Source organism: Trachurus trachurus, assembly GCF_905171665.1.
Source record: "Trachurus trachurus genome assembly, chromosome: 3".
Taxonomy (NCBI): domain Eukaryota; kingdom Metazoa; phylum Chordata; class Actinopteri; order Carangiformes; family Carangidae; genus Trachurus; species Trachurus trachurus.
In genome coordinates this window covers 30,592,703-30,612,322 of record NC_139893.1, presented here as the reverse complement: position 1 = coordinate 30,612,322, position 19,620 = coordinate 30,592,703, and the positions used below count along the sequence as shown (strand labels likewise).

Here is a 19,620-nt window from a genome sequence, read left to right as displayed (position 1 = left end):
TGTTTGATTGTTTGTTTAGTTTGTTACTGTAGAAACCGATGGGGATGAGACATGCAACATGGGCGCGACAGATCGGATCTGATTACTTGCAACATGTAATGTGGACTGTCAGTCAGTGAGATCGGATCCTGATCAGATTTGATCTGAACAAAGCCTTAGTTTGCATCAAAATCTGCAGAGTTCTTTTGCCATTAGTGTAAAATGAGAGTGATCTATCTTCATGGCTCTTGATGTTAAAGCTACAGTTGGTAAGTCTAAGAAATTCAAGGACTTAGTGTCTTTTCGGTGAGCCAAGTACAAGTCTTACAGCTACAGTTGGCAACAGCGTTTTAAAATTCCCAACTGTCTGTGAGGTATTTACGTTGCCAAAACATCACAGTTTCTTTTCAGAGTAAACCAGGCAGCATATGCAGGTTTCTTTATCCACCCCTCTGAAACTGGGACACAATATGTCCATGAGAAAATGCATGACCGGGATACTACATGTATGCATGGTGCATGGTGTTCGTATGTGTCCTTGTCAGTACAAAGACACAAGCCGTTGTCTCATGAAAACATCAACTCTCCTGACAAAAAACAAAAGCCTTGTCGTTACTGTGGTCTTAATACAATCTCTACCTTATTCCCTTGAATCATTTCATCCCTTTTCCTTTTGAGCCCCTCCTAAGAAAAAAAAGAGCAACTAGATGTGGAGATACGAGGTTTTCTGACAGACAATGGCACCATGCATGCCTGACCCACTTTCCTCTCTGGCATCCAGAGCATTGTGGTTTTCTCGTTCCCCGTTGTGGTTGTGTCAGCTGTGTGGATGGCAGTTACAGTCTGTTGATGAGGTCTAACGGACACCGACAGCCACTCTTATCTGATGCTGCCGCTGAGATGTTTGTTAGTCGTCTGGATGAGAGAGAAAGAAGTAAGAGTGGGATAGAGAAGTGAGTGCGGCCACTCGCCCCGTCTTACCTTCTCTCCGGAGGCTCCTGTGAGGACGAAGGTGGAGAAAACAGGGAGGGAATATTTGGTGTTCGCTGGCCAACACTCGATCGTGGCCCCCATGGGGAGGCAGAAGAGGGGGACAGACTCTGGAAGCGGGAATGACTCATAGTCCTCCTCTGGATATCTACTGAACAAACCTAACAGGAAGAAAAAAGCAAAACAAACAAGCTGAGGACTCAATTTAGAGAGCTGCTAAGTGCAGCCTCCCCCCTGTGACTCCCAATTAAGAGCTAATGCAGATGCAGAGACGCCTTTCCACCACACTAAAACTGAAACAATTTACCACGATCACAGCCATGCTGTACAACTTAACTGAGCCACTGGCTTTGTAATAAGAAATCAGTGTTTGCTAATCAGGCCTTTGGGTAATTAGTCACTGTCAGTGGACACTAACAAGAAACTGATGAAGCTGTGACTTTATTTTGTGCACTTTTTAAACTCAAATAACTTTGCCTCACACAGCATTTACAGTCACAGACTGTGCAAACAGCGGCGTCAGGGAAACAGATTGAGTGGTTTAAAAACTTGACGTATAAGCCAATTGACAAACTACTGACCTGTTTCATTGAAAGTTCAAAGAAACTGCAACTGAACATTTTAAAATGCACATATACAGTACAGGCTTTATACAAGTGTGCTTTTACAAATACCCCTAATAAAACGCTGCATCATCTATTATTATAATTTATTAAATAAATATCAGGTAAATGCCCTTTAGAACACCACAGAGGAAATACATTTATGTGAATTATTACTGACTCTAATGCACAGATTATTTGCTGTTTTCCACTGTCCAGCCATCAGTGACAAGTGATGAGTTACACTATGAACAGCAACAAGTCAAATGGCAGTGATGGAAAACTGACAAAAAGTTCAAATGAACACAATGTGTCAGCATCAGTGAGCTCATCAACATTTTCCTTCACCCTTGAGAATTAGGGATAGTTCAAGTACATTTCAACAAATCTGACCCTTGATTTCACAATGAAATCAGGGAGCACAACAAGGACACTGAGTCAGAATAACTCTGAGAAGACTTCACCTCAGACTGTGGAATAATATCTGCAAGTTTCACTCTGAAGGGAATTTTCATAGCACATCACATTTCTTACAAACCTATCAGTGAAAATGAATAGTCATGTAGTCTGTCGGAGGAACAGGCTGAAAGCAACAAGATTCAAAAGCTCTCGAGCTGCAGAGATTTCATAAACAGTTTCAGTGTCAGGACAAGAGCAAGCGTCACTTTCTACAGCATAACAAGGCTTAATATAACCTCCAAACAGACCTTGACACCTGTGAAGCAGTTCCAAAAAAACATTATACACTTCACGAGGAGGGATTTATTGTAGAGCTGTTTGCACCTAATAAGCTGCCAGCTGAGCGAAAATGTATATTTTTTTTCTTTTCAGCTGGCACCTACAAGCTGTTCATCCCTAAAATTAGGCAACTGTGTCCTGCACACTGGGGAACGTCCTGAGTGTAAACTGCTCTACAGCTGCACATGCACATGTGTATTTGGCATTTTCCACCAAAAATGAAAACCATGTTTCCACCAGAAAAACAAATCTACTGTAGAAAGAAAGTCATGTTGCAAAACACATCAGATTCCAAAGCGCAAAAGCTGGATGTACTGTATGCTGGAGTTCTTTTTTCTTTACTTGAAAATAAACTTCATTTCTCTGAGCTGACTCATCCGATGCATTAGTGAAGAAGCAGATAGGATCGCTGTGTGTTCACAGTCTGCTGCATATTCAAGACATGTACAACAAAACATCAGCCAGCAAATCTGGGGGCGTGCCAAACACAGCCACGCTGAGCTAACACAGCGTTATCGGAAAATGACTATCTTCTGTCAGTGTTTATGGCTCTGAAAAGTCAAGACGGATTTAGTAAAATGAGCCTCATATTGCCATTTCATACTGTACATGGCATCCATTTCAACCTTTTAAAAGGAGGAGAACACTGGCGCGCAGCAGAGGCCGATCGCATTACTCCAAATCTGAGGCATCGACATGGTTCAGCAAGCCTGAACATGCACGTGTGCAGCTGTGGCAGAATTTCCTCATGGAGACGATTCACCCTGCAGCAGACCCTCCTCTCCAGAGATGTTTCTGCAGCAGCTCATCGGAACATATTCAGAAACGAGTGATGTGTTTAATGCCACAAATATTGCTCATAACAAAATTAACTCTGAATCATCTTCAGTACAACCTCTCCAATTTATTGTTCATATAACTGCCGGCAACTCTGCACACGCATCTGAAATTAGCCTCATTCTCACAGGCGAGAAACTGGTAATCAGGGAAAGAACAGAGGAAGAGAGAGAAAAGTGTTTACACAAAACACGTTATTTGATATCATGTTTCACCAGGAACAGGAGGTGCACATCGGCATTGTTGTGTGAACTCTGGTGGTTATAGAATTAGGAGGGCTTACCTGCTTTGTAGGCTATTGTGTTGGTCTTGGCCACAGACTTCTTGTAGCACAGGTAGACAGAGGAGCCCCACTGAAAACAAGTAGAGTGGGAAGAGTCAGACTGTTGTCCTTTTGGGATGATGCGGGACAAAACGCATAAAAACAAGATCCATCAGATCTGGACCTACAGTATAGTTCAGTTATTCACATACCCAGATGAAGTAAGGATGATAACTTCAATTTACAAACCCAATCAAACAGTTGGAGCAGTATTATTTTTAAGACAAACATCCATCAACTTTAAGCCCATTAACTCATAACTGATCAAACTCATGACAATGACTAAAAAAACTAAAAAATCATGAATACTAAGACAATACCAGCCACTTTGACCGAAGTCAGTTCATATACCTATTCTCAAACAAATGTATTTAAATGCCAGAGCAAAATGAGAACATAGAGTATCAAAACTCTGAAGCATGCAGATAATGTAACATTGTCAGCATGTGTAAACGTGGTCTGTCTAAAAATATGATGCGTTCAAGGGCGCACCAATATGTAAGAAAGGGTTGGCTGCTGAACATTAAAATCTTTCAAACGCAATTAACAGTCTAATTAACTCCACATACACCGTGTTTGTTTATTGTTTCCCCAGCTTTGATTTCTGATTACATTTATTTGGATGCTCTGCTTTAGTAGCCACCTATGAGAAACTTGATTGGAATAGCTTGGATTTAATTAAAAGATGGCAAATCTTTCAATAGCAAGAACATATTTTAAAATATTCTGGTGGGTTGGCGTTTTCGATCTTATTGAAGTGACACAGTATGAAGCTGGCAGGAAAAGAAAGACAGAGGTCAAAGAGACAGATCCTCATCTGAATCTGAATAAGTGATGCTGCGACTACATGGCCGGTGCCTCAAACTTCAAAGCCACCAGGATTTTGATGATAAAATTCTTAATGGAAATGCTGTGTGTTAAAGTCAAGTGGTTTTATAGGATCTATTTTCTCATATGGTGGTGATGGAGTTTATGATTCGCTCTCTGAGCAGCGCTACATCATCAGATCGGACGTTAAAGTGTCAGAAAGTAAGATGGCCTTGGGCTAGCTGGTTAGTACGTTCTTTTTATTTTCTGGGCAAATTGAATCGTAGGCAACTGGACTTGTATTTGTCTGGGAACGATGACCTGGATGAATGAGAATATCCATAGACTGGTTAGTATGTGAACTTCAGTTGAGATAGATAGAGATAAGGGTTAATAAGTTGAATGATCCTGTCCACTGCTCTTGGTGAGTAAAGTGATGAATTGATGGTGATTTCAGCTGATAATGTTGACATTATCTATGTAGCAAAACCAAACTTACAACACAATGCGGTAAAGTTGAGTATGCTCCACCACATTTTTGTTACTGCAATTCTTAATAGAGTGAAAAATGCAGGACAAAGATGTATTTTCCCTCCACAGTGAAGACATACTCGTCACAACCTTCAGTCCAACTCCACTCAGGGATGTGCAGCTAGTCACTTAACCATTAGCATCTGGAGAGAAACAGTGATACTTCTGATAAACACACATCTGTGAGAGGAAGTAGGTCTTTGGCGACTAAAAGTCACATTAAATCTTTAACAATCTGAAGCATGGTCCCAGAGCGCCGCTGAAATATTAAAATGGTCTTCGCAGCTCCTGCATTAGTCAGATTGAAAAATTAGTGTAGCTAAATTCCCATTTTAGTGTAGAATCCCCATCCTCTCCTTCATGCACCACGAGTCCCTGTAGAAAATATAAAAACTCAAAACATTTCCTGACGTACTCCCTCTCTGAGAAAGTATGCAGAGATTTTAAGACACACGTGCAGCCACACAAAGTTTCTCGGGAGAGTCATCTGGTCTGTGAAACACAATATGTAGACTGTGTGTGTGTGTGTGTGTGTGTGTGTGTGTGTGTGTGTGTGTGTGTGTGTGTGTGTGTGTGTGTGTGTGTGTGTGTGTGTGTGTGTGTGTGTGTGTGTGTCATTGGGAGAGAAAAGCAAAGAAACAAAAAGACAGAGAAGTGGGAAACTGAGAGAAATAATCTTAAACAGCACAAGTACTCAGTGCAAAGGAAACCGAGGAGATAAAACTCCAGAGACTCCACTTTCCTCTTCAAAAGGAAACAAGACTGAAACACCATAAACACATAAAGTATTTTTTTTTAAACTTCCTGAGGCAATGTAGGATAGTTTTACACAATTTTCCGTAAGTGGAAGCACTAACCAGTCGAAGCAGCTCACCTAGGGGCTGAAATCTCTCTCCTAACTACTGCAAAAAACACAATTAACTCAGAGGAAGAATGAACAGGTGAGATGCAGTCTTTTTTTATCCTCAGTCCTGCAGAGAAGACGTAGAGAAGATCCAATTAGCTCTAGGCCGTGATTTTCACAACACAACTGAGTCATTTCGAAACAGAAGAATGTGTGGTGGCTAAATCTGTGCTTGATCAGGCATGCTCATTGTCATTGCAAAAAACGCTCATGTCATTTTTGTATTCCTGAATAGTTCCCAAAGCTCATTTTACCGATTTAAGAGTCTCCTTTAAAACTCGTGAAGGAGGATTCAGGAGTATTGAGGCGGAGCACCTGAGGATTCACGACTTCTGACTAAAGAATACCTTGACATTTTGAATTTCAGACAAGGCTCAGATAAGATGAGATAAAGTCTACCGAATTCAAAATGCCATGAAGTAGTTTCAAAGAAGAAACTCTACGTGATTTCAGTGTGGGGGTGGAGGCTCTCGGCTACCCATTTTCTCTGCTGTCAAGAACTCCCTTTCACAACCACAGAACTGTGCAAAGGTTTTAGGTGTTTCAGATGGTCAGATTGTCCATCGTTGCATTTCATCAGGGAGGAATCCATAAGCAGCAAAAAACTGGCAGCACGTCCTGCAGTGAAAACAACAACAACTTCACAGCTCTGTACTTTAAACAACATGCTGTGCAGTTGTTGCCACCTTCTTCTTCTGCTAGGCCGAGGCTGATTTGAGCCTGAGTGAGGTCAACATGTAAGAGTTATTCAACCCCCAAACACATTACACCAAGATCTTGGAAGAACCTCACTGCCAAATAGAAAACTGAGAAACCTCTGCTGGTTTAAAGGTTGATTTGAAGAGGAACTATTCCAATTTTCTTCACCTCAACTATGCTATATCTTTACCTCAATTAAACAGCTTCGTAGTAATTGTGATGGTTACATAAATGACTTGTAACTTGATACGCGGGAGAAGGCTCTCTGCCTTCCACCTAGCGTCTCTTAGCCTCCAACCCGGTGTCCCAGCTCTCGTCTCGCCGGCACGGCAACACATAATCCGTGATCTCTTGTTTATGACAGATAATACTACATAAATATACACATCGTAACATGTATTTGATAAATAATATTATTCACAGCTCCATGGATTTGCTTTCTCGCCAGTTCTGTTGAAAACAAATGCACATGGCCGGGAGGACGGTTAGCAAAACAGCAATAGGACTTGCATACTGTAGTTTCCCTTTAAAGTGTTGACACTAAAAAATTGACATGTTTTATGGTTTTTGTTCTGGTTACGGAAATCTGTAATATTAAGAAGATGCAGTCAGAATTATGCCGATCCCTCTTGCATGAATGATTGCACTGTGTAGGTGAGTACGATTGAGCACTCACAAGAGAGAGTGTGATGGTCGGACAGGGAAAGTAGTTCAGCTCTGTATGGATTCTAGGATTACCAGGAGAAGAAGAAAGAGCAGTCCAACCCTCCGTCAGTGTAAGATCATGTGGAGGTTTGAATGGGATGGATAAAGAGCATAATGGTGATGGTATGATGCCCTAGACTAAAGCACTGGAAAATGCATGCAGCACTTTCTTATGCACACCCTGAATGACAGGCACACAGAGAGGGTTGTAAAGTTGTCAAGGGTTGTTTGACAGTCTACTGGTTCTTGGCAGCCAGTCCGACGACACGCGACTGAACATAACCGACCGGTGCCATGTTGACAAATGACATAAACAAAAGGTACACGGTTTAGAGAGATAGATTAGAAACCACAGAAGAGAAGTTTAAGTTTTCTATACATCTGTGTCTCTCTCACCATGCTGCTGTTGAGATTCTTCTCCACCTTGCAGAAGGTGTGAGGAGGCGTCTCTCCCTTGCTGGGGATGATGATGCAGATGTCGGTGACGGCCAGAGCAGCGTGCGGCTGACTCTCGGGCGCCCGGCGGAAGGTGACATAGATGCGCTGGGAGGAATTGCCGCTGATGTTGGCTGGGCGACCGCAGGGTGTGGTCTGGATGAGGTGACAGCCCTGCTTCAGTCGTTCCTTCCACTCATACAGCACGCTGGGGAAGAAGAAGCAGAACAGGGCAGTCAGCCAAAACGAGAAAAGAAAACTCCACATCATGGTGTAGTTATGAGCGAGATTCCCATGTAGAACTAATCAAAACAAGATGCAGTCATGATCTCACTGGGCCAATTAGGTGGAGTTCAAAATTTCATTGTAACATTGGGCATTTATCCTGGCTTTTCAGTCGCTAACAAATGGAGATGATTAAGCCAAATGTCTGTTTTGTTAGTCATGAGATCCAATGCAACATTTGATGCAATGTTGTATTTAGATGCAGGACAATTATATTATATTCATATGCATCCTCACTGCTCCCTTCTTATCAATGGACCATCCTTTTAACTGCAGCAAAGACTTGAAAGATGTTAACTTTAGGTTTGTATGGCATCTACATTTCACAAGTTTTTTTTTTAATATAAAGAATTCAACTTTTTAAAATTAATTTGTAATTTGCTGTATCTGACAGTGTTCATACAGTCTGCATACACTGCAGGTCTATATACATTGTCAGTCAAAACATATTAACCCAGTCCAGCCTTGCAATTAGGCACAAGGACACTCATATAAAGCACTTAGAGGACGAGTGCTCAGATTCATAGCATTGATTCTAAACATGTGCTTCCATTATGCACTTATCCTCCATTACTCTGCAGCTCGACAAGCATTTCATGGCTTTATCTGAGAGCTGAAAAAACAGAATTCAAAGTGGTCAAGTACAGGTTTTTTGTTGGTCCATTTCAGCACTCGCTGATGTGATGATTCGAGGCCAAACACTGTGCATTTTTGCTCTGTAACCCTGTTACAGCAGAGTTTTTCTTTTTTCTTTTTTTTATCAATTCAGTCTCTACCATCAGACCAAGCAAATTCTGCAGGATTTTAAATTGCCTCCTGTGTTTGCTAAAGTAGATGTTAACGCCTCTTCAAACTGTAGCTCTAGTTGTAAAAGCAGGTCACGGTTTTGTGCAGTATTTGTAAATGAGCTGGTCTTTATCTTTGCAGTGATGATCCAACCTCACAAGAAAAAAAAAAACATTAAAAGACTTATGAAACAAAACATACATCTTGAGTTCAAGAAGTGAATATTTTTAAAGTAAATCACAAACAAATTTGACATCCCACAACCTAAAAAGATAAAGCTTCTGACCCCAAGCTGTCACTGAGATTCAGGCTTAAAATGGACATAAATGATGGTTACACCTGTGCACACACACGCACGCACATCCTTGTAAAGCTATCTTAATAAGGACATGTCATTGACATAATGTATTCCCTAGCCCCTTACCCTAACCTTAACCTTAACCATCCAAAACAAATGCCTAAACTTAACCATTAAACCTAATTATAACCTAACGTCTTAACCCTCAAACAGCCCTTGGAAAAAGTGAGGACTGGCCAAAATGTCCTCACTTCCCAAAAATGTCCTCACTCTATTGGTTAAAAACTCGTTCCGGTCCTCACAACGTAGCATACAAGAACACACACACACTCAGCTTCCCATTAGTCTGACCAGTGTCTGGGAGGCTCAGCCCCTCTGAGCTATCAGCACACAGAAGCTGCTGATACTTTCTGAGAGTGTCTGTGTCAGTGCCTGATAAGCACTGCACTCTGTAGAGTCAGAGGCCAGAGTTAACCACCTTAGGATTGTCACCAGCAGCCTCCGTCAGACAGAGGTGTGAGTGGACTGAACAAACGGTGCTGAATTCACACAGAAGATGCTGCTGAGGACAACAGACTGAACAGCTTTTCACATCGTTCTGTAAAATCACAACAGGGAGGAGCTGCATGGGGGGGGGGGGTCACTTTTTTGTGCTTCTTTCACACAAATTCCAGCAACAGCAGGGCAGAGATTCACAGCAGGTGGGAAACAAGCAGATAGAAACAACTGTAAATGCAAAGCTTGCTGATAACTGCTGGTAATTGTTCAGAGTTTAAATAAATGGTTATGGTAACAGGCTGCAATGCAATTTACAGATGTGTTGACTCTGCATTTCATTAGTGTTTTTATCGCTGAAACAGTTGATTTAGTTTGTTGATATCATAATGCTCAACTATGTGGCTAATTTAATCACTTTTCTAAACATATGTGAGGAAACTGCTTATTTTCTTGCTCTCACATCAAAGTTTACTGGAAATCCTCTGGGTATTGGCAGCAGGCACTTGAGGATGTCAGCTATATACATTTTGGAAACATTTTAAACACATTTTATACAATTAATCATTTAATTTGACAAATAATCAACAGCTTGATCAGTTCTGAAAATAACTAGCTGAAGAGTTTGCTTGATTTTAACATCTCTGACAACATCAAAACAGTTTCCACTAAAACTTTGTTGATGTTTCAAAAGGAAATTTCAGATATTTCAGCAAATGAAAATGGAAGTCACTGTATCTTTACCACGGCTATCTTTGTGTACACTCTGCTGCTTCAGATGAAGCAACACCAAGGTGGAAACAACCAAACATCAAACAAACCTTTACTAAAGTGCCTTTACTGTGATACCGTCACCACTGTGGCCAAAATAGCCAGTAACATTAACTACATCTGTAATTATGAGCTCAAATGGCTTGTCCAGTCCACAGTAGATTTTGTTGACATAAAACAACTGTATGGGAACTGGTTTTTTAAGAGGTGTTTTTTTTTAAGTGTGATGGGAGATTCACAAAGACACAGGGACAGGAGAGAGTGTGTAAGACAACAGAGTATAAACTAAAACTCTAGACTGATCAGAAATACAATGTTTGCTTTACCAAAGCACAATGTGGACACTTGGTGGGATGTTATACACGGTTTCACGTTAATCAGTTGAACATATGACTGAGCAGATGGAGGCTCTTTTGGTTCTTACCCCAGGTCAGTGAGAGGCGGCTTGTCGCGGCCTCGCCTGTAGCACAGGAAGATCTGAGGCGCCATGAGGCCTCCATTGTTGAGATCAGCTGAATGGCCGGTCGGGGTCGTCTCTATGCAAGTGAACCCCGGCGGCACCTCCTCCCCCATGGAGCGGATCACCAGCGCCACATCGGTGATGGGCGCTTTGGGCTTGGCCGTCTTGTGGCAGACGTCATCAAAGTGGATCTCCTGGTCCAACGGCTTGGACGGGTCCGTCAGACCGGCCACCACAAAGTAGTCGGCTACACGAGGGCCTTTGTCCTCCATCATCTCCCATCCCCGCCGACTGCCTGCAGGAAAGAGAGACACGGTGAGACAGACAGAGAAGGAGGAGAGGAGCAGGGGGAGAGAGAAAGGGGAGATTAATTTTCATTGTGGTAGCAGGTACAGACGGTTCTGGCGTCCTTGCTATGGCAGTAAAATAAAAATTCTGACAGTCATAAATCCTGCTGGAGGGGGGCTGTCGGAGGGCATATGAAAAGAGAGGGAGAAAATGAGAGGATGAGCGGGGCAATGATTAGGTACCAGGCAGCCATTTACACTTCGGGCAGTTAGCCGACTGCTATTCACCAGATTGACTTTAGTTCACATGACCGGCTAAGGTTTGGCGTCCCGGCTCAAGGGCGGCTTGACATATTATGAAGAGGACGGATCGTGGCTGGTGTTGGGCGGTTTTGAACCTTTCTCTAATTCTGCACAGAGAAATGGAGCAGTTAAAGCCTTGATGGCCTCACAGGCCTGAGTGTGCATTTTAAAAAGGGTGCAGTGAGGTGTTTCTTTACAGGCTGGTCCCACGTATAAACACTGCTGATTAGATGCCTTGTGATATCATGGAGCCTTTTATTCACAGTGAACAGTTCCCTTAAAGGGATAGTTCAACATTTTGAGGTAAATTCATGCAAAACCGCTGATGCACGTTCCCGTCAGGGGCAGTTTTTCAGCAAGCAGTCTCTGCATTTGCCTCGAAAACAACCCTGTCTCATAACGTTCCCTTATTATCTCATTGCGTGATGAATGTGCAGGTCACAACTTGTCCACCAGAGCGTTTTGGAGTTGTTGGATTGTGTATTTGATGAGTTTGATGAGGGAAACCAAGAATTCCCATGAGCCTCCGTAGCGTAGCTCTGAGCAGCTCGCGGCTCTGCTCCGCCGCTCTTAAAATAGCTTGCACCAACAATTAAAGGTGACAAACCTACTCCTAAAAGTATAGGGATTATGGGCCAATTTACCAAAATGTTGAACTATCCCTTTAATATGTCCAAAGGAGGCCAGCACCTGACTGTATGACATCATCTACACATTTCTGAAGAAGCACAGGATGAAACATCTTCTGACATTATACAGTAGGTGGGAAAACAAGTTAGCGCTGAAGAAAACATGTGATCTTCCAAGTTGAAAAATGATGACACCGGCTGGGACCTTTATAAAGCTGTACAATCCTGTTTTTCTGGCAGGACATCACCACAAAAGTTCATTTAATTATTGCAGTTATGCTCAGAAATCCCCTTAAAAAGAGCAGAGAGGAGAGTTACAGCCGTGATCATCTGAGCCAAACAACGGTTCACAGGGTGATAAGGTCTGTTTCAGAAACACAGGAGGGAGACTCAACAAACACACTCAGAGTCAGCACCCCCCCCTGAGAAAAAACAGTGAATCTTAACCACTGATGCACGCACGCTGCGTTTTCAACAAGAGAGGTTGGAGTAAAAGAGCATTCGGGCCTAAAACACAGACCGTGAACGGTCAATGATGTGAAGAAACACTGGCATCTCCAGAAACATCTGCTGCTGCAGGCTTTTCCAAAAATGTTGACAACAATCTTTATTTTTTGACTTGAATTTTAGGGTTTATGAGAAAATGTCATTGAAGTGACATTGCATTACCTAACTCATTTTGGAGGCTTTTATCCAAAGAGGCAACATGGGGTTCAGTGTTCTGCCCGAGGACACTTCAGCACTCAAACAGGAGGATCTGGGGACTGAATCGCAAATTCTGTGATCTGTTAAAAGCCCTATCACCTGAGCGCTCTGGCTCAGAGCCACCGCTGACCACTAAAACCTTTGTCGAGTTGTTAGGGTAGGAGCTACATAAAGAGAGTAACACTAGACTTTTCTGTCCTGCCTCAAGCACTGTGCATTGAGTTTCTCTCTGATCAAAGAAATGCTAAGTTTTTTTTTTTAACACAAAACGACAGACAATAAATCTGGTCCTGACATCACCTAAGGAGACCCACAAGGATACACAACTCAAAGAAGAACTGGAATGTAAACCTGCTTTTTATTACTGTAACAATTTTACCCCATTATTTTTCAGTCTCTTGACATTATTGCCTTGAGCCTTGTGGTTAAAGCAAAATTACATAATTTTCCTTTTATCTCCTCTTGACAAGGAGGTGCACATTTTGCATAAAAGCGGCACGAAATGCTAAAGAACAAAAAAAGAAAAATACAGTAAGACTGCTTGAGTGCACTTTTTTTTCACTGGGTGCAGGGATGTAAAGTCTCCATGACCAGATTCATCCTTCGAGCCTCAGGAGTGCATCTCTGTGGGTTAAAGATAAAACTGAGGAGCATGCCAGTGCCCCCGCTTTTCTCCTGGTGAGTCGTGCAACAACACAGTGCAGTGGGTTGGCGACGGCTGAAGTCAGGAGGTTTGAGAAATGTGTACCTGCACAGCAAGCACACGGCCTGGGGCTGAGATACAGAAGTCAATAATAAGGTTGGTCAGAATTTTGCATCGATAGCAAATAGTGGATGTGAAACCCACTTTCTTTCTTTAGAAACATTTCCAAGAGTTTTCAGAGTTTCCCAGTGTAATAGCGAATAATTCAACTGGACACGGCCTCTGATTCCAACCATATGTAGTAAGAGGGTGTGGGAGGAGAGGTTTAATTAGCAGGGCGTGTTAGCTGGTCTAAGTGTGTTGGCTCAGAGGAAAAGGTGAAAAAGCTGCCAACTCCAGTCTGTGTGTGATGTTATTCGAACACGACTCCAGCCGCCGCCACAGCTACATAAACCACTGTTAGTGCCTCCTTTCATCCGCCTCACCATCAGAGACCAGTATAAGTCGACCAGAGATTAAAGTGACAGAATATTTGACCTTTGTGTTTGATCGGCTGCCCTGCTGAAAGTGTTTCACGTCTGCGTTTCTCCGTGACACATGTTGCGGTAAAACGGACCGTCAAGAAACACAAGCCTATAAACAGCAAAGTTATCTTTAAAGGGATAGTTCAACATTTTGGCAAATTAGCCCATTGCCATAATATACTGTAGTTTTAGGAGGTTTGTTACCTTTAAAGCAGATATCAGTGGAATGTTTTTGTTAATATAAGTCCTAAATAGTCCTATTTTCCGTCAGCAATCACTTACATGAAGTATTTCAGCCTAAACACGAGTCTCTCCGTCACTCTGCTCTGCTGTAACCCGAGGAGAAAATTTTCCTTGCGGGATACAAGTGTTATCCAATGAGGAGAGAGAACGGCATGAAGGGCTGTGTGTGCAGCCAAGGGATGCGCGTGAATGTGGTGACGTAGCACGAGGACCAATTGATGCCTGACAAGGGTGGGGGCTGCTAACTCATGGTGCGTTCAAAGAAACTCGTACTTTGTGTTTTTCCTTCCTGTGAAGTCATACCAGTTCGATCTGGTACGAGTTCACGGGTCGGAAGTTACGAGTGGCCGTTATAGGGAACTTTCACAGACAACAGGATGGTAAAAACACGAGCTACGGGTTACCTGGAACGCTACCAAGTCGTAGTTGTGACTTGAAGCTGTAACTTACGGTTTCAAAAGCCTGCCTTGAACGCAGCATTAGCCGAAACGGCCGTGAAGCTGATATCTGCTTTAATTGTCGGTGCAAGCTGTTTTTAGATCAGTGGAGCAGAGCCGCAAGCTGCTCAGAGCTACGCTACGGAGGCTCATGGAATTTCTTGGTCTCCTTCAACAAACTCATCAAATACACAATCCAACAACTCCAAAACGTTCTCGAGGTAAATGCAGAGACTGCTTGCCGAAAAACTGCCCACGACGGGGACACACATCGGCTGTTTTGCATGAATTTACCTCGTAAACAACTCTGTTGTCCACCAGAGCGTTTTGGAGTTGTTGGATTGTGTATTTGATGAGTTTGATGAGGGAAACCAAGAAATCCCATTAGCCTCTGTAGCGTAGCTCTGAGCAGCTCATGGCTCTGCTCCGCCGTTCTAAAAAAAGCTTACACCGACAATTGAAGGTAACGAACCTCCTGCTAAAACTATAGGGATTATGGCAATGGGCAAATTTGCCAAAATGTTGAACTATCCCTTTAAGATCAAATCAAGCTGATGCAACTCATCCAGAGTGAAAGCAGCAGTGAATGGACCAGAATCCCATTTGTTTGTCTTTTTCAGTCTAATGAGTTTTTGTATTCATTGTTAGCTGCTTGAGACACATTATTTGTTGAAGAAAGGGGTTTGCTTACACAAATCTACCAAAAGCTGGCTGTTTATTGGTATAATGAAATGATCTTTGCAGGGTCAATGAGCCAAGCTTATATGCAAACAAAGAGCGATTTGTGTTTCTTTCTTTTGGCTGTCACATCCGGCTATTGACAGATGGTGAGAAAATGCTGGTTCACCGTGTTCTGGCTCTTACGCTCGGATTACAGATGAATCTCACCTCATCACTTCCTCGCTGCGAGAAACTGATGAGAAGACAGTCACAGCACACCGAGCTGATTCTCTGTGCCAAGCGATGTCTGGTCAGCTGTGATAAGCCAGGGGGGAGGGAACGCAGCTCAGGCCACTGGCCCCATCCACTCCTCATCCGGCATCAAGACCTTTAATCCAGTTTCGAATCTACCTTGATGTTGTGGTTATCAGCTGGTCAGACCGAGAGCGAGGGCCACACATCTGCACAGCATCCTGAGTCCAAGACCACAGTCTGTGCTCACTCAGCTTCCTGTCCAACACACACAGCCGGCTCATAAAGGTCCCTGAGACACCGGCTTTACTACACATTGGTGCAACACCCAGGAGACAGGATGTGGGACACGTGTTCTCTTTCTGACACGTTTACTCGGGAATGGAGCTTAATAAAAACACGCAAAACACAAAAGAGACTTGTCTCCGATTTCAAAATGAAAACAGTTTCACTGCGGCACTGATGCAAAGGGAGCCTCAGCTGGTTCAAATTGTTACACTTCAAATCTTTTTTTTACTTTACCACCACCATCACCAGCTTCTCTCTCCCTTGAAGCAGTGACAGAACAGCTGAGGCTCCATTAAAACAACAGCATAAGTGAAATGAGGAATGAGAAATCAGGGAAGCTCATAGTGGTGGAACACGAACACACACAGTCGTATTACACCTTCATGTCTGCTCTCAACACCACCGTACAAAGCCTGCAAGTGAGCCTGAATGTGGAGAGGCTGAAAGTCTGACAGCCTGAAGACAAGGTTAAAACGTTGTGTGTGTGTGTGTGTGTGTGTGTGTGTGTGTGTGTGTGTGTGTGTGTGTGTGTGTGTGTGTGTGTGTGTGTGTGTGTGTGTGTGTGTGTGTGTGTGTGTGTGTGTGTGTGTGTGTGTGTGTGTGTGTGTGTAACCACAAGGTCCAGGGTCACATTCTTGTATTTTACAGACATAATGAAAGGCAGAAAGTAATGTATTCAACATGTGAGGTTTTGTCAATACAAAGACAATCTGACTGTTCCTCATTTGAGAACAGATTCACAGTCTCTGCTGACGAGATTTTAAAAAAGAAACTAACTATAGCATCATATGCCTTGTGTAATGAAATGAATTAGACAGGGTGTCTCCCACTGCTGTGGTTATCCCATTTCTTGCAAATGACTGCTGCTTTATAGATCCAGAGGGGGTTTTTAACATGAGGCTCCACTGACAAAACCAGACTTGGGTATTGTTTCATGAAGAACACAATGAGCGCAGTTAACTCCTCACTTGGTACAAAACTGAAAAACGGTGACCTAATTTATTGCAGTCCGATTCAAAGGCAGCAGAGAGCTTTGCAGTGTCACCTCCTGTTACACCGACTACGGAGCCACATGACGAGCCAAAGAATGACACTCATCCGTGCCATGTTGTCAGCCTGCTAAAAATACGATGCAAAACCAAAGCAGCAGCACTGGGGCAACCATTACATAAGGATTACATAAGTGTATATGAATATTTACATATATACACTGTACTGTATATGTGGGACAATCTTTGGACTCCCACTGAAATCAAACCTCCGCTGCTGTCTTCAATCCGCTCGCCCTATATTTCCAGAATAGAAGAAATCAATATTGCTGAGTTCACGACAGAGACACAAGTGACAGGCTGAAAAATGAATTCTGGGTTTCACGGTGTCTGCTTCCACTGAGCCATCAGCGAAGCTTCTTGTAAAGGTGATTGGAAGGTTTTATGGGTTACGCAACAAATCAAGCTGATCCAGACTATTCTGCATTGATATGGCGACATTAAAACTTCACCAAAATTTCACCCTACAAAGAGGCGGTTACCTTACAGATTACACACTAGACTAAAGACCAGAGTAGCCCTCTCATGGGTTGTCTGCCTCTGCCACTTAGACTCGTTTCAGATTGCAGTCCTATGGGATCAGAGTCATATACAATGTTTTCCATTTGCTTGAAATGTTGTCTTATTTTTATTTTTTAAGTATATTTTGGGGGCTTTTTGCCTTTTTAATTGACGAGAGACAGGAAATGGGGAGGCAGAGAGAGAGGGGGAATGACACACAGCATAGGATTGCTCAAGTCAGGATTCGATATGGGACCGGCTGCAGCGAGGACTACAGCCTCTGTATATGGGACGCCTGCTCTACCAACTGAGCTAAACAACGCCCCAAAATGTTGTCATATTTGCTGTGAAGAAATTCGTCCTCCAAGCGCTTGTGTTCACAAGGCCGAACCCGGTTTGTAATGCCACAAGGACCCTGACCTTTGGCCAGTATGTGGCAAATATGAAGAAGTTCCATCAAGTCATACTGAAATGACACACATAGCATAGAGACAACCCAAAAACAATATCACCCCATCTATTCAAAGCTTTGAATAGGACTTCAGGTGCATTAAGTGCTGAGAAGGCAGAACAGCATGAAACACCCATGTATTACAGATTTAGTCCATGGTATTACATGAACAGAGCATCACTGGGTTCCCTCCCAGGAACTGTATCCAAACACGTCAGAGCTGTGACTCCCTGACACGTAAGAGTAAAAAATCTGCGCCGCAGTTTACGTGGCCTAATCCAAATGTCTTGATTTGCTGGCTGCCCTACTTCTCCCCTGGCAGACTGACCTGGAAGGGAAAGCTCGACTTGGTCTTGAGGTTAACGCCCAGAGAGAAGTGATGGCTGGAAAGCTGTGAGCTTTAAAGAGAGGATGTGTTCAGGTCTGAAGCCTCTTTAAAGATCACCAGAGCCCCACACAATGGTCCTGAAGCAAGACAGAATATATTCATGTGTTTCTAAATCATGTATGACACGGGGACATTTATTACCAAGCCCTTAAGACGCGGTTTTCCCCCAAGATATTGCAAACTATTTGTCTTTGTACAGAGTGAAATCAGTTATTTGACTACAGAGTACCTTAAATGATGTGGTTCATTTGCTTTAAAGGTTCTTTATTCAGTGGCTCAGCTGAATGCACAGATTATCTGGGTTCCGGCTGATTCTCTACAGTAATCACACAGGATGGAGGGCAGTGTGGGAGCCAGAGAAACAAGAGAAACAAGACTTTGGTGGAAAAGCACCACAGGCCCCCGAAACTTTAAACTCGGCCACATCAAGGGCCCGGTGCCAGAGCCGTAGACAAAGCTTCCCAGACCAAACCCGCTGACTTATAACCACAGCAGGAGTTCAGGGAGGAGTTCGATAAGATGTCCAGACCCAACAGGCCTTCAGTGGCTTCCACTAGGTTTTTTTGTTTCAAGCCAACGTGACAGAGGGAACGATTTCCAGCTGTCTCGAGTTCACGAGAAGCGGGGCCCAATGAAACTCACCGAAGGGACTTCTCGTTTTAAGGCTCGGCTCGAGCCAAGTCGCTGCTCTCGGGGCCCAGCTGTGTAGACACCGAGCGCGGAGACAGCCACAGCAGGGCAAACACGTGGAGGAGGTGAAAAGGAATGTGCACAAGAACATAAACACAAGCCAGTAGGAAGCCACATTAGCCAAGCATCTGCTTCCAGTTAGCCCAGAGGGGTGGGTGTTTGGCTCTGTACCTTTTCACGGCATCAGGTCGTGTAACATCTTGGAGGAAAGATGACCTCTGTGAGAAAGAAGACAAACTGTAATCGCTACACAGGACCTGCTATTTAACCTTAATCAGACAAATAAAATCTAATGAGCATGGGGGTTTTAATTTCTCCTGGCAGAAGTTTGCATCTTGATTCCAAAATAACAATCAAAAGACACAAGAAGGAAGCGGCAGGATACATCCAGAGAGCAAACTTGCCATATTTACTGTTGGTACTGCAGAAAATGTATCCAGTACCAGCCTGTTTGGCAGATAACAGTTTTTTTTCCTGGTATCTCTGTCAACTTAATAACAAAACAAGTGGCACTGTAGATGCACTTTAATAATTGTGTGTATGAACTCTGAGATATTATGCAAAACAGAAGGCATTAACCTTCGTCAACAGATATTTCATGTTTTAATTAGATATGCGACCATCTTGTGTGTGTGTGTGTGTCTTCTTGAACACCAGCCTGAATCTAATTTTCTCTGAGAGACTAATGAAGTCAATCTCATCTTATTTGGGTGGCGGTTCATTTCCTAACAAGGTAAGAATAAACACACAGGTGATGTATTCCTCTTCACTGCCAAACAAACATTCACTGTGTATTTTTTGCAGAAGCCAAAACCGATGGCGATGGCGGACCAGAGACTCATCAGTTTGGGTAAAGGAGTCACAACTCCCCACCAGACTGGCAGGAAGTCAGAAGACTTACAGCAACAAGTTTAGTTTAAATGGCT

The 19,620-nt window shown here is 43.1% G+C and overlaps 1 protein-coding gene across 2 annotated transcripts in view; it reads right to left on the bottom strand.

Annotated features, from left to right (window-relative positions):
- The window catches only part of LOC310984195 (C-myc promoter-binding protein-like), a 71,412-nt gene that overhangs the window by 43,844 nt on the left and 7,948 nt on the right, over window positions 1-19,620 (bottom strand). For both annotated transcript variants that reach the window (XM_083969345.1, XM_083969346.1), the window contains exons 2-5: window positions 10,609-10,939; window positions 7,511-7,757; window positions 3,430-3,499; window positions 961-1,130 (exon numbers count right to left, since the gene is read on the bottom strand). In XM_083969345.1, coding sequence (XP_083825471.1) covers window positions 961-1,130; window positions 3,430-3,499; window positions 7,511-7,757; window positions 10,609-10,919 — 798 coding nt within the window. In that variant the 5' untranslated portion in view covers window positions 10,920-10,939. The remainder of the gene's footprint in view (window positions 1-960; window positions 1,131-3,429; window positions 3,500-7,510; window positions 7,758-10,608; window positions 10,940-19,620) is intronic.